This window comes from Protopterus annectens, chromosome 1.part1 (assembly GCF_019279795.1).
Source record: "Protopterus annectens isolate FY-2018-M chromosome 1.part1, PAN1.0, whole genome shotgun sequence".
NCBI lineage: Eukaryota > Metazoa > Chordata > Ceratodontiformes > Protopteridae > Protopterus > Protopterus annectens.
The window spans coordinates 1,241,198,225-1,241,222,517 of NC_056726.1; the positions used below are offsets into that span (position 1 = coordinate 1,241,198,225).

Below are 24,293 nucleotides of genomic sequence, written 5' to 3' on the forward strand. Positions count from 1 at the left end.
GAATACAGTATGAATGAAAATCTTTATGAGGTATTTGCTTTCCACAAGTAATGCAATTATTAACTTTTACTGACATCGGTAAGGAACAAGAAAAAGTTTCCACAATGGGGTACTTAGCTTTAGTTGAAGACTTCAGTTCTGAAACTCGAAAACGAAAATTTCAGGAGTCGGCCGACCGGCACTTGGGAACTGCTTCTGCTTCGGGCACCGCACAGCAAGAAAGACTGATGTAATGGCGTCGGTTGCAAGTTTTATACCCCTGACGACCTGACGTCATGGAAGAAGGGACAGCAACCGACGCAGGATCCAAGACCTTGTTAATCAGGCCAACTGAGGGGTACCTGCAAGCAGATAACCCAAATGTAATGACTGCAAGAGTGAAACACAAAGAACATCTAATACACAAGTCAGTACTTATGCAGAGTTTGGTTTGCTCTGGACCAATAGGTGTGACAGGAATGTCACTGCCACTAGAAGATAAATCAGTGATGGAACCATGACTATCAAGGCAAGAACAACACCATGAAAAAAATAACTAAACTTTCTCTATTCTGGATATGGCGAGCAGCCTTAAAATCAAAAGGCTGGGGGAGTGGTAGTATACGACAGTGGCATGTTCGAAGGGAAATGGCCTGTCCTAGTGGTTTGGGCACATATGCAGGAAAGCAGAAGATGATTGGTGAATGACATTTGGAAGAGAAGGGAGAAGGCAAGGGGAAACAAGGACGTCAAGCAAGGAGATGAATGGTTTATGTCAGAGAACACCTAAGATGGTCGGGCATGACTGTTGAAGAAGGTAAGAAAATGGTAGTGAACTGAGAATGGTGGCAAATGATGCTGATGATAATAATGTCAGGAGTGTGGAAGTTCATAGGTCATTAGTAGGCTAATGACCTCAGGGGGCCTTTTTAACTGTGACCAATACTAGGCAATCAGTCTACAAGCTATCACATGCCTAGCCAATTACCAAACAGTGACCATCTTGTGTATTTGAGGTAAACACCTTAAACATTATGCCAAACATCAAGAACTTACTGGGGTTGCACAGAGAACCATCATAGATACCCATCCTCTAAAAGAGGTCATGTCAAACCCTTCAATTCAGAGGTGTACTGAGAAAGATGTTTTAGTTAAGTCTGCTCGGCAGGCAACTCAGCTTGCTCTGAACATGGTTCATTAGAGAAAAAAGTCAGACAAGTTGTCTTGTCCCACACCTGCATGGTCTCCCAGAACAGCTGGAAGAAACAAAGTATCTCTCTCCAGTTTGCTAATGTACCAAACTACTGCTGACTTGCCCATCTAGAAAAAAATAGTCTCCTTGGATGGAAGGGAGTGAGGTGTCCCTAAGGCCAGAAAAGATAAATCTTTAATGATCTGGACCACTAGTCTCTTCGGCATGAACGCAGTACTGGCCAGCAAGTGAATCAGGACTGCCTGTGGTTGATGGAAATGTTCAGGCTTTGGATAACTCCATATAGGTATTCAGTTTCAGAATCCTTAGCATTTTTGGCATTTTGAGAATCCACTGGAATGAAATAACTGCAGACAATGCAGTGGGTGGAGTTCAGATACTGGGAATAAAACATTGCCAACTATCCTCATGTCTGGAAGTTGCAGTTATCAGGTAAAAGGTCTCGAAGTAAGATCATGCTTTGGTACCTGAGTACCACAAGGTCACCTTAAAGACTCTAGATCTTTCAGGATTGGAGTGCATGAACATCACAGTACAGTGACTGAAAAGAAAAATCTGAACAGTGTAAGTGGTAGCAGTAATTTGGTCTCTATACTGTTGTCAGGACACTCACATTGAATTTATTTACTCTTTGTTGACTTGATGAGTCCTATTAGGCTAGCAACCTCTTTTCAGGGGAGACCTGAGATGGTATTTATACTACTAGATGAAATTTGGACACAGCACCAAAGAACTTCTCCTACTGCTTTCAATAGGTGCCATAGGTTCTTTTACACCCATTTGAGCTACCACCAACTCAAGTAAATTGGGCTTCAGTTTAACATCTCATCCAAAGGATGACACACTCAGGAGTGCAGCAACCCCTCTCTCATCTACCTGATTTGGGAACAGAACCCACAGCTTTATGCATCAAAGGCAAGTGTGCTACCTGCTGCACCACTTGACACAGCACAAACACCAGAGCTTCTTCATAGGAAGATTTTTTTCTTTTAGGGAAACACTTTTTTTAAGTTTACATTTTAATTTATATTTTGTACTGCCAAATGCTATGTACCGATGTACTGATTAGAGTACTGAACTGATTTAGTAATTTATGTGTTTATTTTTTTATGATTTTTACCTTGGGTCATGTCTGACATTCATCTGCTTGAATAAGCCCACAGTTCTAGTTAAGTAATAAATTACAACAACTGTACTGAGTGGACTCATTCTAGAAGTTCTCTAGGATTAAGATATTACATTTGTTTTCACATTAATTCAATTTTCTTTTGCACAATAGTATTTTTCTATGCAAAAAGCTAGCTTATTATACACAATATTCCAATAAGCATACTACTGTATGTATTCTTGCACTAAGTTCCCAGTTTTCTTTTGCCTGATATTAGTCATTCTTTCTTTTAGATTCTCTGTGACCTTGTAAAATTCATGACTGCAGCATTTTCTGCAACATATAGATTACAGGATGAATTACATCTTGTTAAAATTATTCAGATGCATACCAAACAAAGGTGTCTTACTAGATGTATCAATTCATAATTCTTGCAAATCAAACCTAATCGCACCCATATTTCAATTTGCTGAAATGAAACTCTTCTCAAAAACTGCATCACCATGCAAGTATAAATTAGTGTGACTTGTTTGTGCATGTGTCTGTATGTCACAGTTTCCCACATTCATTCATGCTTAAGTTTCTGATCTTTTGTTCTTGTTCTGTTTCTTTAAATACTTCTTCTGGTTTTGTAAACACTGATCTGTACTGCTCTTGATTTAATTCGTCCAAATATTCAAGGACTTTTAATGATTCCATGCTTCCTTTGTGAGTCCGCTGATGTCTTACAACACCAGTTGGTCTTGTAAAACACTTGCCACATTCTAAGCATTTGAAAGGTTTCTCTCCCGTGTGAACCCGCTGGTGTCTGACAAGGTGCGACTTAAAAGTGAAACTCCTTTCACAACTGTCACATTTAAATGGTTTTTGTCCCACATGGCTCCATTTATGGTCTGAAAGAGAAGATAAGAGTCTGAAACACTTACCACATACTGGACATGTAAAAGGTTTCTCGTCTGTGTGAATCAGTTGATGACTTTTAAGGGAAGATCGCTGGGAAAAACTCTTGTCACACTCAGTACATTGATATGGCTTTTCTCCTGTGTGAATGCGCATGTGTCTAGTAAGAGAAGATTTGAGGGTGAAATTCTTTCCACAAATGGTACATTTAAATAATTTTTCTTCAATATGAAATTGGTTATTTTCAGACAAAAGTGGCATCTGCTGAGCATCTCCATCAGATAATTTAAATGATTTTTCCAACATGTGTCTCAATTCATGACTTTTAAGACATGTTCTCTGAAAAAAACCCTTCCCACAGTCACTACAGTGAAATGGTTTCTCTCCTGTATGAATCATCAAATGCCTAGTGAAAGAAGACCGATAATAGAAACATTTTTCACAATCAGGGCACTGAAGTGGCTTATCTCTTGCATGAATATGTTTGTGTCTAGCAAGAGAAGACGGATAGATGAAACCCTTTCCACATTCAGTACAATGCAGACGTCTCTCTCCTGTGTGCACCTGTTTATGTCTTGCAAGAGCTGACTCATCAAAGAACCTCTTTTCACATTCAGAGCACTGTACCAGTCTCTCTCCTTTATGGACTCGAGAATGAGCTTTAAGCTTTGAAGACTGTTTGAATACCTTCCCACAATCGGTACATTGAAAAGGTTTTGCACACCGAAAATGTTTCTCTCGTGTGTGGATCCGTTTATGCCTAGAGAGAGTTGACATATGAGTAAAACACCTTCCACATTCACTACACTTAAATGGTTTTTCTTTCGTATGTATTCTTTGGTGGACCTTTAGGTCAGAATTCCATTTAAAATACTTTCCACACTCTGTGCACTCAAAACGCTTCAGCTGCACTCCACTGTGAATCTGCTGGTGTACTGCAAGTCTTGATTTAATGGGAAATCTTTTGCCACAGTCATTGCATTTGTAAGGCTTCTCTCTTACACGAACTTGTCTCTGTAGTGAAAACTTTACCATCTGGGTGAAATGCCTTCTATTAGTCAAAACACGAAAAGGTGCTTCTGGTGCAGTACTTCTCTTCATGTAATGAATATTCTGATATTCTCTGAATGTGTGTTTAATTAATGCCACTGGATCTGACAAATACTGTTCATAAGAAGAACCTGTGACGCTCTGGTCTTCGGCAAGGCTCTTCTTGGGAGTAGGAGTTAGCAGCTTGTGTTCCTCTTTGTGCTCATCATGAATACCCATTTTTTTTTCTTCTTTAAAATCCATGTGACCTGAAAGCTGAGAGTTTTTATCACATTCTTCTTCTTCAAGATCAGCAGGTTTGGAAACTGGAATTAGAGAAAAAAGATGGATGCTTTGTTACTTGTCTGTCTACAACATGATAATAAAATGACAAACACCAGATGTTGACTGCATTTACTGTATAGGACGTAAACAAAGAATACCAGGAATTATACACTTCAAATTATGCTCAGGCTGTGATAGAGGAAAATGACGGCTCTACCTCCTTAACTTTTCCTTTGAATTATCTGATGGTCATGTCATCTACCCTTTTTCTGTCTGCCTCCAGCAAGTTCAGTGCTCAACCCCTTAACCCGAGAAATCTGGACAAAGCCAAAAATATGGACAGATTTTAGACACTGCTCTTATAAACTTAGAAAGCTGCCAGAACAACAGGGTTTGCATCAGCATGCATTTTCTGAAAGATACGAAGTCTGAAACTCAACAGTCTGTCATTATTTATTGATTTCAGTTCTCAAAGATTTCCCAGAAAAAGTACAGTTTTGTACCTACCATAAATGTAGATGTTCGAAGATCTACATTGCTGCAGTCCTTACATATGGGTAGTCCGCTGTCCTCGGTCGGCCCGAATATCAAAGTATTAGGCTGATGTCGGTCAATGCGCTTAAGACTGACATCAGGACGTCAGGGTACAAATGCGCATGACCGACGTCATATCCTCAGTCTTTTCTTGCCCCAGATGTCAGAAGACCCTAAAAAGAAAGGCCAAAACCAAAAGACAGCAAAAAACAACCAACCACCCTTGCACTAATCATATGTACAATATATACAATATCCACAATATTCACAACCCAAACCACACAACCGCCTCTAACTACAGAGGGGAAGTAGGGAGGGTAAATTGGACTGCAGCAATGTAGATCTTCGAACATCTACATTTATGGTAGGTACAAAACTGTACTATGTTCTTCATCTCACATTGCTGCAGTCCTTACATATGGGTAGAATCCCAAAGCAGAGGTAAGGGAGGATGGCAAAACTATAAAGCATTAGGAGCTGCCAAAATGCCCTGTAAAATTGCAGTGGCAAAACCAGCCCTAGATTTAGAGTAAAGTGGAAGGTGGTAATGCTTAGAGAAAGTATGCACTGAACTCCAAGTAGCTGCCTCCAAAATATCTTTAGTTGCCACCCCTTAAAAAGCTGTAGAAGTGGCAGTAGCCCTAGTGGAATGAGGCCTAATCCCAGCTGGAATCTCCTTACCATGATGGGAATAACAGAAAGCAATACAAAACCCAATCCACTTAGAAATAGTTTGTTTTGAAACAGGCTTGCCCTGAGAACCCAAAGCAAATGAAACAAATAACTGCTGAGACTGCCTGAACCCTTTAGTTCTGCTCAAATAATATCGCAACTGCCTGTGTATATCCAAAGTGTGCAAAATCTTTTCCCCTTTATTTTGGGGTTTGCATAAAAGTAGGCAAATGAATAGTTTGGTTTAAAGCCACACTAGAAACCACTTTAGGCATAAAGGAAGGATTAGTACGCAAAGATACCCTATCCTTATGGAAAATTAAGAAAGGCTCAACCGCCATAAGGGCCTGTAATTCAGAAACCCTTCTCAGAGGTAATGGCCAACAAAAAGCAGTCTTCCATGATAAATATTTCAACTCGGCAGTAGCTGCAGGCTCAAAAGGTTGTAGAGTGAGTTTCTCCAACACAAAATTGAGATCCCAAGCAGGAGTAGGAGCTCTCTGGGGGTCTTATATTCTTTGCCCCTCTAAGGAATTGCTTAAACAAAGGATGAGAAAACAATGGTGGGTCACAGTCATAGTGAGCAGAAATTGCTGCAGCATGAACCTTAATAGAGGAGAAGGACAAACCTTTGTCCAGTAACTCAGTAAGATATTGAAGAGCCACACATAAATTAGGCTTAGAAACATCAAATTCCTTTGCTGTACTCCAAAATAAAAATCTCCTCCATTTATCTGCGTACACTTTCCTTGTACTAGGCCTTCTGGCCTCCAAAATAACATTCAAAACTTGCTGTGGAAGCTGAGACCCTCCAGGGTTTAAAACAGAATATGCCAGGCTGTTAGATGCAGAGAGTGAAGTTTGACATTGAGTAAATGACTGTTCTCCTGAGACAGCAGGTGTGGAATCGAAGGCAAAGGCCATGGAGGCTCCCGTATCAGACTTCTCAGTAATGGGTATCAGTGCTGTCGAGGCCAATCTGGAGCTATTAAAATCATCTTTGGCTTGTCCTGTCTGACCTTCAGGAGTACCTTTGGGAGGAGAGGCAGAGGTGGAAAGGCATACACATGAAGATTGCTCCAATTGAATGAGAGAGCATCCACTTTCCAAGCTGTGGGATGAAACCTTTTTGTGCAAAACTTTGGCAGCTGGTAGTTTAGTGGAGAAGCGGACAGATCTATGTCTGGAGTTCCCCATAACACTGTCAATTTCTGAAATACATGAGGATCAAATTTCCACTCGTGGGGATCCATAATTTGTCTGCTCAACACATCTGCTAAGGAGTTCTGTGCTCCCCGCAGAAACCTTGCCTGAAGATTTAGCTGTAAACTGAGAGCAGTCTCCCACAAAATCATTGCTTGTCTGCATAGAGGATAAGAATGCGTTCCCCCTTGCTTGTTGATGTACCACATGACAGTTGTGTTGTCTGTTTGAATCAACACCTGCCCTGGAAGAAGTAAATCCTTGAAAGCTATCAATGCAAATTGGACTGCTAACATCTCCTTCAAGTTGATATGTAGATGTTGAAGTCTGGCAGGCCACGTGTCTTGTACCCACTTTCCATTTAGATGAGCTCCCCAAGCTTTGTCTGAGGCATCTGTCGTTAGAATCTGACTCGCCTCTGGCCGGGTCACAGAGAGTCCCTTGTTTAGGTGACATTCCTGAGCCCACCACAAAAATTCCTTTTGAATGCAAGGTATTATCTGAATGACAGTGTCCATATCTTGGCAGTGCTGTGTCCATACATTTATGAGATACCATTGTAGCTTCCTCATATGCAGTTTGGCATTGGGAAGCACCAGAATACAAGATGCCATGAACCCCAAGGCTTGAAGGACTGTCCTTGCAGTCAGCCTGGACTGATGAGACAATTGATGGAAGTACAGAGAAAGATTCTTTTGTTTGTCCGGGGTCAAAAAGGCCATCTGGGATGCTGTATTCAGTCTCACACCCAGAAAGCACATGTCCTGAGAGGGTACTAGACTGGACTTTATTTCGTTCACAGAATACCCCAGTCATCTTAGCACTGCTATCACATACTGTAAATGATGAAGAAGTTCGTCCTTTTCTTGGGCCAGAATCAGGCAATCGTCCAAATAAGGATAGATCTGTATTCCTCTTAGCCTGAAGAAAGCTATCACTGGAGCCAGAACCTTCGTGAACACTCTGGGCGCAGTAGATAAGCCAAAGGGAAATGCAGAGAACTGATAATGAGAAGTCCCAGCCCGAAAACGCAGATACTTCCTGCAACTGAGCCTGATAGGAACATGAAGGTAAGCCTCCTTGAGATCCAGAGTCACCATCCAGTGATCTTTGCCCAGCAGAGGTAAAAGCTGTTGTAACATCAACATTTTGAACTTGGGAATGTCCAGATATGTGTTGAGGATAGATAAATCCAAAATTGGTCTCCACGTGTTCCCCTTCTTTGGTACTAGGAACAGGCGAGAATAAAATCCTAGGCCCACTTCTGGCAGAGGGACTGGTTGTATGGCCCCTATTTGAAGTAGCAGAGAAATTTGTTTGTGAGCCTCTAGTCTTTGCTGAGGAGGAACGTCCGGCATGCCTTTGAAAGGAGGCAAGGTATGGAAATAAAACTTGTAACCTTGGTGTATGATATCCAATACCCATCTGTCTTGGGTAATCAAACTCCAATTTTCCTTGAAGAGTGCCAACCTTCCTCCCAAAGGTGCTGCCAGGCAAGAAGGATCTGGCAGCTGAAAAGTAGGTCATTGGGCCTGTTTACGAAAGGACTGGCCCCTGCCCTCACCGAAGATTGTGCAGGTGAACTCCCTGTTCTAGGTCTGAAGGAACTCTGAGCTCTACCCTACCACGTCTAGATCTACCCCTAGACTGAGAATCATAAGAAGGATACGTCCACCCCTTAGCAGGCCAATTCCTACTAAACTTGGAGGCTGAACTTGCAAAAATCTTTAACAGCCTGCATAGACTTAGCCTTGTCTTCCATTTTCTTCAAGACTGACTCCACAGGTGAACCAAACAACACATCAGACTGTAAAGGAGCATCCAAAATCCTTGTCTTAACATGGTCAGATAAATTCTGATCCCTCAGCCAGGCGTGCCTGCGAAGAACTGAACCAGTGGCAGCCACCCTAGACGAGGCCTGTACAGCATCAAAACCACATTGTAAAGAATGCTTACCCACTTGTTCAGAGACATGCACCAAATCTTGCAATTCTTTACACTCAATGCCTTCCGCCAGAGCATCTACCTTAGACTTCAATTGAGAAAGAAGATAGTTTTGATATTTCAACATGTGAAACTGGCAATTCAAAGCCCTCATAGCTAAGGTGGAAGAAGTATAGACTTTCTTTCCCCATCTATCCAAAGCTCTGGCCTCTTTATCTGGAGGAACCGGATTTTTACAACAGAGGCCTTGACACCCTTAGGTCCCTGACTAACAGTTTCTGGGTCCGCCCTAGGACTCTTATAAAGACATTTATGAGCCTCAGGCACCCTGTAATACCTATCCGGTTTAACAGGAGCAGGAGGCAAAGAATCAGGATTAAGTGAAGCCTCTGCAAACACATCTTCCACAACATCCAGAACAGGTGGTATAGCCAAGGGCCTATGCTGGGGCAAAAGCAAAAATTCCCTAAGCCTTTTCCTGGAATCAGAGAAGTCCTGACCTTCCCACTTAAAATGTTCCCTCATGGAATGAAGAGTCTCTGAAAAAGAGAAATCCTCTGGAGGAGAAGCAGAAGGAGTCGAATCATCTGCATCAGAATCAGAATAAGGAGAGTACTCCTGCAAGTCTTCAGCCGAAGACTCTGAAACATCCGAAGCCTGCTCAAAACTCCCCAACTCTGGCTCCACCCTAGGCCTCTTATCAGGAGGGGGCAAAGAACCTCTAATCAAAGTAATTAAATCTTCTGCCATTTTAAGCATGTGCTTCTTGGGCACAGACCCTGCTGAACTAGGAGTGACACCAACAGAAGCTAAACCTGGCCTGCCTCTGGGAGAAGCCTTGGAAACAGAAGGAGAGGGCCTAACCACCCTAGGAAGGGAGGGGAGTACAGTAACCTGAGAAGCCCCTTCAGCCTGGCCTGCCTCCTGAGAGGCCACATCCTGCAATATCAAAGTCTCCCCCTTGGACTCCAGAGAAGCCTCCGTCGGAACCACCGGTTCCACTGACGCCTCTAAAGAACCGGCGTCCGGTACGGACGACTCTTCTTGCCTGGGTTTAGCTGCTTTGTCTTTGCGCTTCTTCGAAGAAGCGGGCGCCGGAGAATCCGACGGCATATTATAGTTGCACCGCTTCCCGAAGACCAACCTAGCACAATCTAACCTTCGCTTAATAGTGCGCTTATTGAACCTAGCACAAAAGCGACACCCAACAACGTCGTGCTCAGGCCCCAAACAAGGAATACACAAAGAATGATAATCCCTATGCGGTATCTGCTTCCCACAAGAAATACAGTTATTCACTTTTTCTGACATCCGGTAAACCACTGAGGCAAGAAAAAACTAAAATATTCTAGCGGGTACTTAGCCAACTTTGACTCGGTCTGAAACTCCGAATTCGAAAAATTTCAGAACGCCGAACGGCACTTGCAACGCTGCTTCTGCATCGGACCATGCGGCAAAAAAGACAGAGGATATGACGTCGGTCATGCGCATTTGTACCCTGACGTCCTGATGTCAGTCTTAAGCGCCTTGACCGACGTCAGCCTAATACTTTGATATTCGGGCCGACCGAGGACAGCGGACTACCCATATGTAAGGACTGCAGCAATGTGAGATGAAGAACATCTACAAATTTTATGAGGAACAGATGAAAAATATGAAGCAAAAATCTGGGAATTCTGTGAAAATCTGGACAGTTGAGAGATACAGCGTATGGAGCCCTTTTTTCCTCATGTCAGAGAACCCAAATGTTTGTACAGCACACCCTTGCATGTCTGCTTATTGTACTTTACATTTGCTCCCATCAAGCCAGATGAATGACTGAACCACAAGGTATCACTGAGGTTTATGATCAGTCAGTAATGCCAGCCAGATGAACAAGAAGAGGAGCACAAACTGAACCAGTGAAACCACCTGGAATCAACAGGCTTTACAATCAGTCAGTAATGCCAGTCATTAGTTTTGTTCAAAAAACAGACAAACTTCTCTGATTTTGTCTCATACTTATTTTGCCTCATACCGCACTATTCGGTTAAGCCACTTGTTCAGAGTTACAAAGTAGAAACACTTTGTACAGTGTGTTTACCGGGTTAACAAATAGATACATGAATCTGGGCATACTGGGGCAGTGCGGCAACTGCCTCATGTACACAGACAATCCTCTCCTACTACCCAACACTACAACCTGTGAGAGATGCACTTACATAGCCAAACTGGGAGCAAAGCTCTCTCCGGCCAAGATTGTGCTAGACAGTCAAGAGGAGAAGGTTAACACTTGCATTATATCTCAAGCAACTCATAGCCCTTCAAAACCCGCACCATCAACACCCACACATAGCAACACTAAACCCACATATGCGGTGGCCCTTAACATTAACCTGCCCAAGTAACAAGGATCACCGAAGCCGAAATGCAAACAAACACAAGTCACAACCAAAGTGACACATAGCTCACAACACCAGTGTGTCACCCAACAACAGCCCCTAAGGCAAGACAATGTATCCAACACTTTAGTCATAGGTGACTCTACAGTCAGGCACACTGATGTCCCAATCACCAGGCTGAACAAGGAGAAAATTACAGTCAGCTGTCTGTCGGGTGCCAGGATCCGCCACATAATGCATGCACTCAAGTCACTCCACAACAAGTACAAATACGACTCTGTCATTGTCCATGCTGGAGTGAATGACTTGAGACGTACCTCCCTGGACTACATGAAAAAAGACATGGAAGAGCTCTTGGATCATGTGACCCAGGCAGGTATGACCCTAGCCCTGAGTAGCATCCTGCCTTCACCCAGAATGATACCACAGTTTAAGGACAAAATGATTGACTTCAACAATTGGCTAAGCTTCTGGTGTCATTCAAAGGGGATTCAGTATTTGTCTGCCTGGGAAGACATGATCGACAAACCACAATGCTTTGCCAGAGGTGGTCTGCACCTGTCACCCCTGGGATTCAGGTTACTGGCTAAAGCTCTTGCCACCCATATAGTGCCTTTTTTAGGTAAGGTTCAAAGGATAAAACCACCACTGTAACAGATACAAGCATGCAAAATCTGAAGGTAATGCTACTCAATGCTAGAAGTCTAAACCTCAAAATGCACTCTCTCGAGGCACTCCTAAAAATGGAGAACATTGATATCTGTGCAATAACTGAGACCTGGTTCAAGGCTCCAGAGGGCACCCCTGCAATACCAGACTACAATTCTTACCACACTTTTCGGCCACAAAACCAAAACCGAAACACTACAGGTGTTGGAGTGTCCATATTCACCAAGGATATTCACACCTCCAGGCTAGTTGCCCAACACAAAGCATCTGAAATTCTCCAGGTGCAACTAACACTAGGTAAGACTGCAATCCAAATTGTAGCTTGCTACAGATCCCCCACCATGCCCCAAGATTCTCACTACACCTTTCTAAACATACTGGAAAATATTAAGATACAACCAAACACCCTAATACTGGGTGATTTCAACTACCCTGCCATTACTTGGGAAAACTACTCGGGTACCAACTCCTTTTCCCAACGGTTCTTGGAATTCATAAATTCCAACGCCCTGTATCAACTAATCCACTGTCCCACCAGGGGCTCCAATATCCTAGACCTGGTCATTACTAACATGGGAGACAGATGCTCCACACCAGTGGTCACCCCCTCATTGGTCAGGTCAGACCATAAGCAAATCACTTTTGACATCCACATCCCACCCCACCCCCCAGTAAGGAAACCTCCTTAAAAAACTTCTCCAAAGCCAACTTCATGCTACTGAAGTCAGAAGTGACAAACTTCACAACACCCACGCAGACGGGATCTGGAAGTTCGACTGCAGAATCCTACACTAAGGCACTGTACGAGCACATCCACTCATGCATGAATTGTGCCATCCCAAATAGAACCAAGATGCTCTTCTCCAAAAAAAGGAAGCCAATCTGGTGGTCCCCTGCTATAAACAAACTATACAACAGAAGGAAGAAACTGTTGCAGAAAAGAGGAAAATCCCAGGATGCAAAAAACTCCCTCACCAGCCTCAGTAAGAAGCTGAGATCCCTCATAAAATCCTCAAAAGCTAGTTACGAAAATAAAATTGCCAAAGATTCCAAAGACAACCACAAGGCATTCTATAGTTATGTCAAGAATTTAAATGGCAATGCTCAGATCTGCTCTGAGCTACAACAGAATGGCATTAAATATACTGATCCCAAGGATATTGCCAATATCCTGGCAGATCGATTTAGTGCCAACTTCACCCCCTTCTCACCCCCTAAGGGCCCATCTCAATATCAAAAGACTGCCAAATTCCGAAAATCACTACCACACAGGTAGAAACCGCACTCTCCAAAGCTAATAACACAGCATCCATGGGACCGGATGACATCCCAGGCTGTGTACTACATGAACTACAAAATGAACTAGCACCTCACTTAAGTGTCATGTTTAATCATAGCCTCACCTCAGGCTTCGTGCCCACTGAGTGGCGCACAGCTACAGTTATCCCACTCCACAAGGGAGGATCAGCACTGGATCCCGGAAACTACCATCCCATCAGTCCAACAATCCTGATCTGCAAGGGCATGGAACGCATTATCATAGAACTTATAAACAAAGACATTGGCAACCTTCAAACACTGGACCCCACCCAGTTTGGGTTTGTGAAGGGCCAATCTTGTCTCCTGAATCTGACTGACTTCTTCGAATCAGTCTCCAGAGCTGTGGACAAGGGTAAGGCAGTCCACACAACCTATCTGGACCTCGCCAAGGCCTTTGACACCATCCCCCACTCTGGAATCATAGATAAACTTACTAAGCTGGGCATAAATCCCTACGTCACTCGATGGGTTGCCAACTGGCTTACTGACAGAACCCATACTGTAAAAGTAGCCGACTCCAAATCCAGCTCCATACAAGTGACAAGTGGAGTACCTCAGGGTTCAGTCCTGGGACCACTCTTGTTTGGCATCTACTTCTCTGAAGTACAGGCCAACACTAAGGGACTCTGGCTAACAAAGTTCACAGATGACTGCAAAATGGGAGCCATTATTGAATCCCCAAATGATGTGGATATTCTACAAAAGGACCTTACAGAAACAGATGCCTGGTGCCAGAGCCATGGGCTCAAGCTTAATGCCAAGAAATGTATAGTTATCACCTTTGGAAAAAACATGTACCCATGAATTACCACATAGGTGGCAGGACACTAAACATCGAAAGCGTGATGACAGACTTAGGGACACAGGTGGATAGAGGTCTCACTTTCGATAACCACATCGCCACAACAGTCAGGAAATCCTTCTATGTGGCACACCTCATCACTAAGGGCTTTTCATCCAGAAAAAAGGAGGTCATTGTCCCACTGTACTCATCCCTCATTAGACCCATTATAGAGTATAATGCCCCATTTGGTATGTACCTCACAAGACATATGCAACAGCTGGAAAGGCCACAGAAATACCTCACTAAAAGAATCACAGGCCTAAAGCAGATGCCATATGATGACCATCTAAAAAAACTCCAGCTATACTCTGTGGCATATCGTCTACTCAGACGCGATCTCTGCTTAACATACAAGGCTATGTCAAACCCTGAGCTGTTGGACATGCTCCACTTTAAGAAATCCCAATCCCTCAGAGCCAGACGCTCCAGGGATCTAAACCTTGTCATCATAATGAACAAAACATGCTGGAGGGATAGGTTCCTGACCCAGAGACTCCCCATACTCTGGAATAGACTGCCCATACATGTCAAGCAGAGTGCCTCCTTGGCCCTCTTCAAAAGGAACCTTGATGATTGGATGGGAGATAGGAAATTCACCCCGGGATCATGTCAGTCACCCTGCTAGACAGGGGTCCAGAGAAGTAAATATTGTGGGAAGAAATATCCAGGGAATTGTTATGGCTATGCTTGCACAGGCCTAGGGCCGATATCCTAGTGCCAACCTATGAACCTATAACTTTGCCTTTTGTCACGTCATTATTTTTGGCTTTATTCAGAATTGAGTAAAGCAGCTGAGAGGTATTTCTGTCAACTCCTTGTTAAATTTGTGGCTTTCTGACAAATTGTGGATTGCAGTCATTAAATAATGACAAGGATGTAAGCTTTAGACTGTGTATCCTTCAGAAAATGCTTGCAAATGCAAAACCTTTTATTCTAGCCACTCTTGTGCAAACGTGTTCCTGATTTTTGAGTCTTTATGTCTGATTCCTGAACTAAGAAGCTGAGAGGAACGTAGGGGGTTACAATAAGTTCCACTCTATGGTTCAGACAACAGTAAACTGAGATACCTTTCTGGTTTATTTTTTATTAAAGTATTTGATCACATATTCTTAAGCAGATATCTAAGGTGTACAGTCACACGTGGCTGTAACTGATCGTTTTCTGTGTGTGTGTGTGTGTGTGTGTGTGTGTGTGTGTGTGTGTGTGTGTGTGTGTGTGCGCATGTATAAATAAATACTTGGTTCCTGCAAACTGAAGTAGTTACAATGTAAAGGAAGGAATCAACTGTACAAAACAGGGGCACCCTCATATCAGCCGTGTTCTTTGGGTGTGATCTTTGGTTTCCTAGTTTTGTTTGCAATTGACAATGTGTTTATTATCTGGCTTTGAAAAAAGTGGACAGCATGAAGTCTACAGGTTTAATGTTAATATTTTAAGTGTGAATATATTTTTAATTTAGCTTTTTTTTGCAGACACTGGTGAGAAAGGCACTGTATTGTGCTACTACAGTCTGTATGCATCTTACTGCACATGAGTAAGGCTAAGCTGTGCTTCTGTAATGCATGGTTTGATTCCCCGTGTCTTAGTTTGTCTACCGTGTGACTGACCAAGTCACTTCACCCCTGAGTGCTCCTGGTATGAACTTTAAATGGACACTTACATCCAGTGAGCTGTCCTCAGCTGTCAGCAAATGCATTGCCTATTTGTCTTGAAGTTTAATGGGTTGCCAGACACATTTTCAATAAATGTGAGTTTTAAGAGGAAAATAACTTTGCTGTTGCTCATGCTAAGTCTGCTTTCAGTGTGACACTGTTCGCTTACAGGTTCATAAATTTATAGGCAAGTACTAAACTAGCTGCCCTTGCGGGTCATTTTAAGCCTAACCAATTTCCCTCAAAGGTGAGAATCAAACCTTGTACCTTGTATCTGTGAGACAAAAACCTTAAGCATTACACCAGACCCCCAGTTTAGCAAATAGCTGTCGATGGTTTTGCTGTAAAAACAAAATCAATAACAGTTTTAAATTAAATCCAAATCTCTGTGATCATTCTAAAGGCAAAAAGAAAACACTATTCTCAGTGACAGCTTTGAACAGCGTGTTATGGTAATTTAGGAGAGACTGACAAATAAAGGGATAATGATATGGCTTGGGGGGCAGTCCATTTCCCTGCCAAGGGTGCCATTTGACCATGATCTGGCTCTACTTGTAATCATGAATTGGATAAAGCAGATACTGAAGAACAAAATGAATGAATGAATGATACAAACAATCTGAAAAGGGATTGTTTGCTAACACATCTGAAACACTAGTGGTCTGAATTTCAGCTGCTTGATGGGGAAGACTGCATGGTGCTGATCAGATCTCCTTTCTTTAGGGGTGGGGATGGGATGGGGGGTCTGTTGTTATACTAGTGGACGAGTCCAGGGTACCTAATTCATGCTGTATAAGATGAACATGGGGCATACATGCGGGTATTCCTAACATGTCAACTGCATGCTTTGTGTAAGGGATGAGGAAATAGGGTAGGGTATAAAAAAAAAAAAAAGAAAAATTCTGACTTTTACATCTATGAAAGCCATAATTTCTCTACTTCTCTCCTGACAGAGAGAGAGAGAGAGAGATGGACTGAATACAATGCAGGTGTGAGCAAGGATTGGTGCCCAAAGGTGTACAGACCCCCCCCCCCCATAAAAAATGCATATATATAAGTATAAATCACTTACTGACTCTGGGCTAGGTACTACTAACCTCAAACCCCACCAGTAATTTAACAATATACTACATGCACTGTTTTTGTCACATAGCTCTTTTTACACTGTTAGACCAGTATACAACCAACAACAAGCATAAACCAGTAAAATTCAGCATCATTTCAGTATACGCTGAGAAAGAGATAAAAGTGTTTATGGTATTTAATTTAGTATATGTTTCAGTCTCTAAGATTATATGTCTGGCTGTTTCTGGCCGAAGGATGAGTCGATTTTGAAGCAGAAGGCCAAAAAAGCAAAGGCCTGAACCTTCTGCTGCACCTTTGGATACCGATGTCTCTCGAGGCAGAGAAGAGCCGGGAGATATGTCCGGTTCACGGTTCAGATCCACAAGCTGAGCCTGTCATCTAGGCCACTGTGGATAAGCATGCCCACAGAGGCTGAGCAGGCATTTGTGTCAGATGTCTGAGGGGAACCTCAGCTCATGATAATGGAAGACCTTAAGGGGATTCCTCAGATCCTTGTTAAGGAAGAGGTGGAATTTGATCTGATAAAATGAAGGCTTATGTCAGGACCTCCTACCCTACATAGGATAGACTTGCATGCAAAAAAGAAACAGAAAACCAAACATTTGTCACCAAAATAATCCGTTAGTGATGGTCAACAATTCACTCTGGGCCTTTTCAATGCCCTTATGTCCCTTAGGCCTTCTTCACGCATTACAGCTCCCTCTCCTAGTACTGTCTCTCCACTTAAAAGGACTGGGGAAGAGGATTCTTCAGAAGAAGAGGCATCTTCAGGGGAGGAATCTCTGGCCTACTTCTCACAGATCCCTTCCCCCCTGGATTATGCCTCCCCAGAAGAGGATCCAATGGAAAAGATTCACCAATGGAAGACCTTTCATTTGGAGAAACTCTAGCTAAAATGAGAGACCATTTTAAATGGGACAACACACAAGTATCTGAAGTAAAAAATATATTATGAACTACTTCAGCTGGACTCACCTAGCCCATCTGCTATTCCTCCTGTCTTGCATGCCTTTCTCGAGGCTTTTGCCTCAGTTACACAGGCACCAAATTACCAGCCATCCTCCCCCAAGAAGCCAAACCACTCCTATAAGGTCCCAGAGGACTGCAAGTTCCTCTTCAGATGCCCTTCTGCAGAACCTTCTGTTATTTCTGTGCCATGACAAGCCATCCAGATTGCTGCCCTCCACTACCTCCTTCCATCACATAAGGACAGCGGGATCCTGGAATAGACTAAGCAAAAAAAGTACACGCTTCTGCCACTCTAGAGTTTAGGGCCATAAATTACCAAACACACATGACCAAATTCACTTTAGAACTTATGTCCCAACTTTCACAGGAAACTGCAGACTTATCTGACTCAGAACATAAAACCTTGGCTATTTCCTTGCTTAGTGCATCTTCTCAAGTAGCGTATCACTCCATAAAAATCCAGCTATGATGCTGCAGAGGCTTCCACCAGCACAACTGCCTCTGGATCAGTATTAAGAAGATTCTCTTGGCTAAGACTGCAGCCAAACTTATGGATGTTTTTTTGGACAACTCTACTTTGTTTGGCCCTGCAGCTGCTAACTTGTTCAAATCATTGCAGGAAAACGGTAAGGAATTGCAAGAACTGAAACACATTTATGTTTCCCCAGTACCAAAGTTCCAAAGAAATTATCCTGCAAAACCTGTGTTTGTGCATAGGCATTCGAGTCACCCACAACCCAAAACAGAAAAGAGTGACAAGAGACCACAACAGCCTACACCCCCCCCCCCCTCGGCAACTCTACCACTAAAGAATCCCTTTCCAGACAAATTGCCCTCTCTATGACTGTTCCCCTCCGACCCACATCCCACTTTCCCAGTGCCTTCCTCTGTCCCTCCCAGCCTGGGAAAGTACAACTCAAGACACCTGGGTTCTCTCCATTGTTCAAGAAGGGCAGTTTGTGGTATGGTATCACCTACCCTCCTTCAGGGACATCCCTCAAACTCATAGAGAACAACTACTTTTTTCCCCCAAGAGGTTTTGTTAGAATTAATGAATCAAGGGACCATCCAGAGCATTCACAAAAAACAAATAGGAAGAGGATTTTATTCCACGCTGCTCCTGGTGCCCAGGAAGGAAGGTCCCTGGAGACCCATCCTCGACCTGTCTCATCTCAATACCTTTCTAAGGGTACCCACTTTCCACATGTTGGCCCTCCAGACTCTGTTCCCACTTATTCTGCCTCAAGCCTTCATGATTACCCTGGATATCAAGGATGCACATCTGCACATCCCCATCCATCCCAACTGCAAGATGTTTTTTACATTTCTCTGTATCATCATGGCATTTTCAGTTCTGTGTCTTGCCTTTGGACTTTCTACCACACCAAGGATCTTCATCAAATGCCTAGCTCCTGTGATTGCCCACTGCAAATTTCAGGGCATACACATTTTTCCTTATCTGGATGACCTCCTCCTTCTAGCTATCTATACAGAGGAGTTAGAATTAAATATTGCCCTTACTGTAAATCTTCTACAAAGTCTGGGGTTCACCATAAACTTAAAGAAATCAATTCTCACCCCTTCACAAAATCAGATTTTTCATAGGGTCCAGGATACAAACAAATCTTATGAAGGTCTCTCTACTCCCACAAAAGGTACAGGACTTCACCTTTTACTTCAAAAATCTTCTGCTGGTTCACCACATTGCAGCTAGAGAGTTCCTCAGGGTCTTGGGCCTCATGGCATCCACCATTCCCATACTCCCCTTTGCCAAACTCTACATGAGAAAATTACAATGTTATCTAAAGTCAGTTTGGATGCAACACCAGCACCCCCTAGAATTCTTCATGTCTCTCATTCCCTGTCTGAACAGAGAACTTCAGTGGTAGATACATCAAGTGTCACTCAACCCAGGACTCCCCTTACACCCTTTTGCTCTGTGTCAAGAGATCTTCACAGACGTCTCAGACATAGGCTAGGGAGCAACCTTTGGGCACCTGAAAGCACAAGGGGCTTAGTCTCCCTCTCAAGTGAAGGAACACATTAATGCAATGGTGCTGCTATTGGCCATGCAGGCCTTCAATTCCCTCTTCCAACCAAGACCTCTAAAGCTGTTCACAGACAATGACAGTTCTCTGATATGTGAACAAACGGTGGGGAGGGGGGCAAATCCTACCTTATTATGCAGGCTAGATCTTCAGGCCAGGGAGCTGGCAGAAGAATTCCAGGTGACTTCAGGCAGTGTACATCCCATCTTCACAGAATTGTCTGGCAGATTACCTGAGCAGGTCCCAAACACGATCTCTCAAATAAATGCTTCAAAGCAATGCATTTCTGGAAATTGTCCACCAGTGGGTTACTCTTTAAATAGACCTCTCTGCCTCCCCCATGAACAGACAGCTTCCACAGTTTTGTGCCAGAGAGCCTCATCCTCTGGTCTGGAAAGTGGATGCCCTTTCTTTCTCTTGGAAGGGGATGTTTCTTTAGGCACTTCCTCCCCTCCCCTTTCCCTCATGCCAAAAGTCCTGTCCAAACTTCACCAGGACAAATCAAAATTCTTGCTGATGACTCCCTTCTGGCCAAGACAGCACTGTTTCTCCTCCTGCATTTATCTAAGACAAAGGGACCCTCATCCATTGCCACTTGTCAACTCTCCAACTTACCCTATGGATGATAGGGTACCAATTCCTTTCAGACACCCATTCTCAGAGGACATGCTTACAGTCCTGCAGGAGGCCAGGAAACCAAATACCAGAAAATCGTATTTAATCAAATGAAGAGATTTTCAGTCTGGTGTCTGAAACAAAACCAGGCCCCACTGACAGTGGAAATTCCCCTGTGTTTATATTATTTGTGTGAATTGCTCAGTGCTGTCTTGGCTTAATCTTCAGTAAATATGTCAGCCATATCTGCCTGTCTGCCTCTATCTCTTCCGTTAGCTAGCAGATTTGAGGCTAAACAATTTCTTAAAGTGGTACTACACATTAGACCTCCCAGGAAACCTATTCCACCTCACTGGAACCTTAACACTTTGTTTTGGAAAAGCTGACCCTACTACCCTTCGAGCCTGATTTTTCAGCTTCTCTACAGTGCTACTTCTGGAAATCTGTGTTACTCCTAGCCTTAACTTCAGCCAGTCTGAGCCACATGCCGTTGTGGTACTCCATCCTTTCTGATGTTCCACAAGGACAGGGTTTCCCTGAGCACAAACCCTTTATTTATGCCTAAGGTAGTCAATGACCTGTGTTTAAAACAGTCCATCTACTTATCTACCTTTTTCCCTTCCCCCAGAACCCTAGTGAGTGGATGTTCCATAATTTAGATGTCCACAGACAACTGAGATTTTATTTAGACAAAACCAAAGCTGTTAGAAAGTCAGATAAGCTTTTGTTTCTTACCACCCCAGGAACCTAGGGTGGGCTGTGTCCAAGTAGAATATTTCCTCCTGGATTTCCAAGGCTATTACCTTTTGCTAGACTCACCATGGTAAGACTCTCCATTCCTCTGTTAGGGCTTACTCCACCAGGGCTGTTGCCTAATCTGGGGCCTTTTTCAAGGGATTGGATACTAATTCAATTCTTGAAGCAGCTATATGGACCTCAACAATGTGTGTAAGTCAGAAATCCTACAAACAGATGTAACGGATACTGGCAGCATGGTCTTGGTACCAGTCAGGTGTATCCCAGTGCCTGACTGTCTGACCTCAGATGAGGGGCTCGGCTTTAACAAGGTCACTCAGGGCCTACAGAAATCAAAGTAAAACTTTTAGCTTTAAGAATCAGATGAGCAGCTGCTTCCTGAATCTCTTCTACATCCTCTGGACCAGGTGTGCCTTGACGTGAGCTTCCCAATGAGCTAAGGAAAAATCTGCCATCGATAACCTGGTCAGAAAAGATGGAAGAAAGAGAAGCTCCACTTTTAGGATAGTACAGCAGAACTAACAATCCAGCAAAAAGATGCACTTGTTTTACATCAGGAAGAGATCCAGAGAGGTGGTGCCTCATCCACTGGCAGTATGCTGTTCAATGCAACATCCTCATGCAAAGATGAACATCTGCCTGTTACAATTCTGAAGACCATATTTGCACACTCAGACTACATAAATGAAAGCATAAACATTGGGGAATACATACTTAGTAATTCTGAGACTGCAATAGTTTACGGTCTTCCCCTTTCTCTGAGGTAGTGTACATAACATGCAGGGGTATGCGAGATCACAGGACAACAGGACATCAGAGGGTTGCATGGAGGTAAAAATCACTGAAAATGTGCTTTAAAGGTATAATGTCAAATTTCAGACTTCTGAAATGCAGTTTAATGTTCAAGGTCTTGGAAACTGCAGTATCTGGTCTTACACTTTAGAGAGGAAAATGAGGTGTTACAGCTGGCTCAATAATAGCGTGATACATATGAATAATTTCGTATCTCTGCATTTTGCCACTTAGGAGGCCACTACTATATCTGTGCGCCATAGTTCTCAACCTGGTAGAACAAAAAATCTGGACAAAGCCAAAAATAATGGGGGCACAAAGTCACCAAAATAGGGACAAATTTTAAATATTGCTCTTATAGACTTAATAAAGCTTGAAGTTTAGCAGGATGTCTCTGTTTTATGCATCCAAGTGGGCTAGCAAAGATGAGTCCTGCCATGTCCACAAACTGTTGAAAATATATATGTCAACATGGGAGATTAGGGGAAGCCTGTGCTTCTAGCTATTCAACCAATTGCTGGAGACCCTAAATCTTTCATTAAATTAGCCTTTAAGCCTGATGCTGTCCTAGCCATAAAGACAACATGACATTACAATCCAAAGACATGCGTATGGAGTGTTTCTCCCCGGGCCTCCGCTGAAAATAGGCTCTGTCCTAGTCGGACTTTCCCGGTCAACAAATGTTAAATAAAAATAAATAAATAAATAAATAAATTTATCATCAGAAATATCAGGATATGCAGAAGTAGGTCTTACAGACTAATCAGCTTTACCATCTTGAACCACATGACAGTACTATAGACGAAAGCCTACATTGTCCCTTCTCTTTAGCAGATTTGAAAAACTTGTTATATAACATAAAACTCTTCAGGAATATCTCATGCCAAATGCTGAAACTGCATGACTGACCATTTTTTAAGCTGACCAATATTAGCATAAGTGCAAAAACTTTTTGAATTTTCTGACAGAAATATTCTGTCAATATGCATATTTTCATAATGCAGCAAAAATCTTCAGTTAGTTAAAAGTTTTAAAATACATTACTAAAATATTATTTACAACCTACAGGAATAGCATCCAGTGAAATTGTATACTCCCATAAAGGAACCTAACCATGTAGTCAGTCATTCCGAGTCTGTAAAAAAGGAAAACATAATAAAAAATATACATGCCTTTAGGGTCACAAGTGAACTGTCAGAGTTAGTAAAACAATGGAGTCTGTAGTACTTCTGCATGGTTAGTCTAACCATGTACCACTACCAATTGGTCAGCACTGATTGTTCCATGATCCCAGCATTAGGCAAAAAAGTCAACTTCATTTTGTACAATGCCATGCTATTTCAAGCTCCACTTGACTGACCTTGTCTAGAGTTACCTTCTGGTTCTGCATTTCCCTCCATTTTGAACTACTGCTTGAGGGCTCAACTGTTTGATAACAGGATTTAACCTCCATTTCAAGATCAGCATCTTGACACGTGAAGAATGCAACTTCAAAAGATGTTTGTTCTTTTTCTCTTTGGCAAGAAAATAACAGTTTAGTTGGATACCTCTAAGAACATTTTAAACTATTTTACTGAAGTGTTTTTTAGAGTAGCAGAAATTCCTTCTTCTGACATAGGATATAGATGAATAGCCATTATCAGATCATACCCAATGACCCTTATTTATGCTGCAGTTTATCTTTGGCTCATGTCATCTTTCAAGACTGATTCCTTCGGGGAAAAAAAAAAGAAAATGTAATAATCATTTCTGGGAGGGGGGGGTTCTAGAGCTGGATGGGTGAAGAACTAGGAGCTGGATGGGTGAAGAACTAGGCTTCTGACATGCTGCTGATGAGAGTAACAGTACACTATTGACAGAATCCACTTGGTTAAAAAGGTGATAGAGTGCACTCCCTTCTCCCTTTCAACAGAAAAGAATATAGACAGCATCCTACTGAACATGTTTTTTCTAGATCCCCTATTCTCAGCAGTTCAGTGTGCTAGCAAGGAATGTTCATATTCCAAACCTTGAATATGGCCTTCTCCCTGTCTCCTTCCACTGACCCGCCAACACCCATAAAATACAAACGCCTGAAAATGAGATTTGCAGGTTTGCTCTCCTTACAGACTCCCATCTACTGTAACTTATTACCTAACTTCAGCTGGTTGCTTGTCAAACTTAGAGCTAAACTCCTATTCAACTCACTGCTATTTAAAATACTTAAACAAGCTCACTGTCCACCCTTACAATCTATTCTCCAAATTAGAACAACTAGATACATAGTCAGGGACAACTTAGGAAACACTTTGTCC

At 42.7% G+C, this 24,293-nt stretch overlaps 1 protein-coding gene across 1 annotated transcript in view; it reads right to left on the reverse strand.

Moving 5' to 3' along the window:
* Nucleotides 1-2,274: 2,274 nt before the first annotated feature.
* Nucleotides 2,275-24,293, reverse strand: part of LOC122809612 (gastrula zinc finger protein XlCGF26.1-like) — a 94,861-nt gene continuing 72,842 nt past the window's right edge. The window contains exon 3 of the mRNA XM_044081244.1: nucleotides 2,275-4,555. Within this exon, the coding sequence (XP_043937179.1) occupies nucleotides 2,850-4,555 (1,706 nt within the window). The 3' untranslated portion in view covers nucleotides 2,275-2,849. The remainder of the gene's footprint in view (nucleotides 4,556-24,293) is intronic.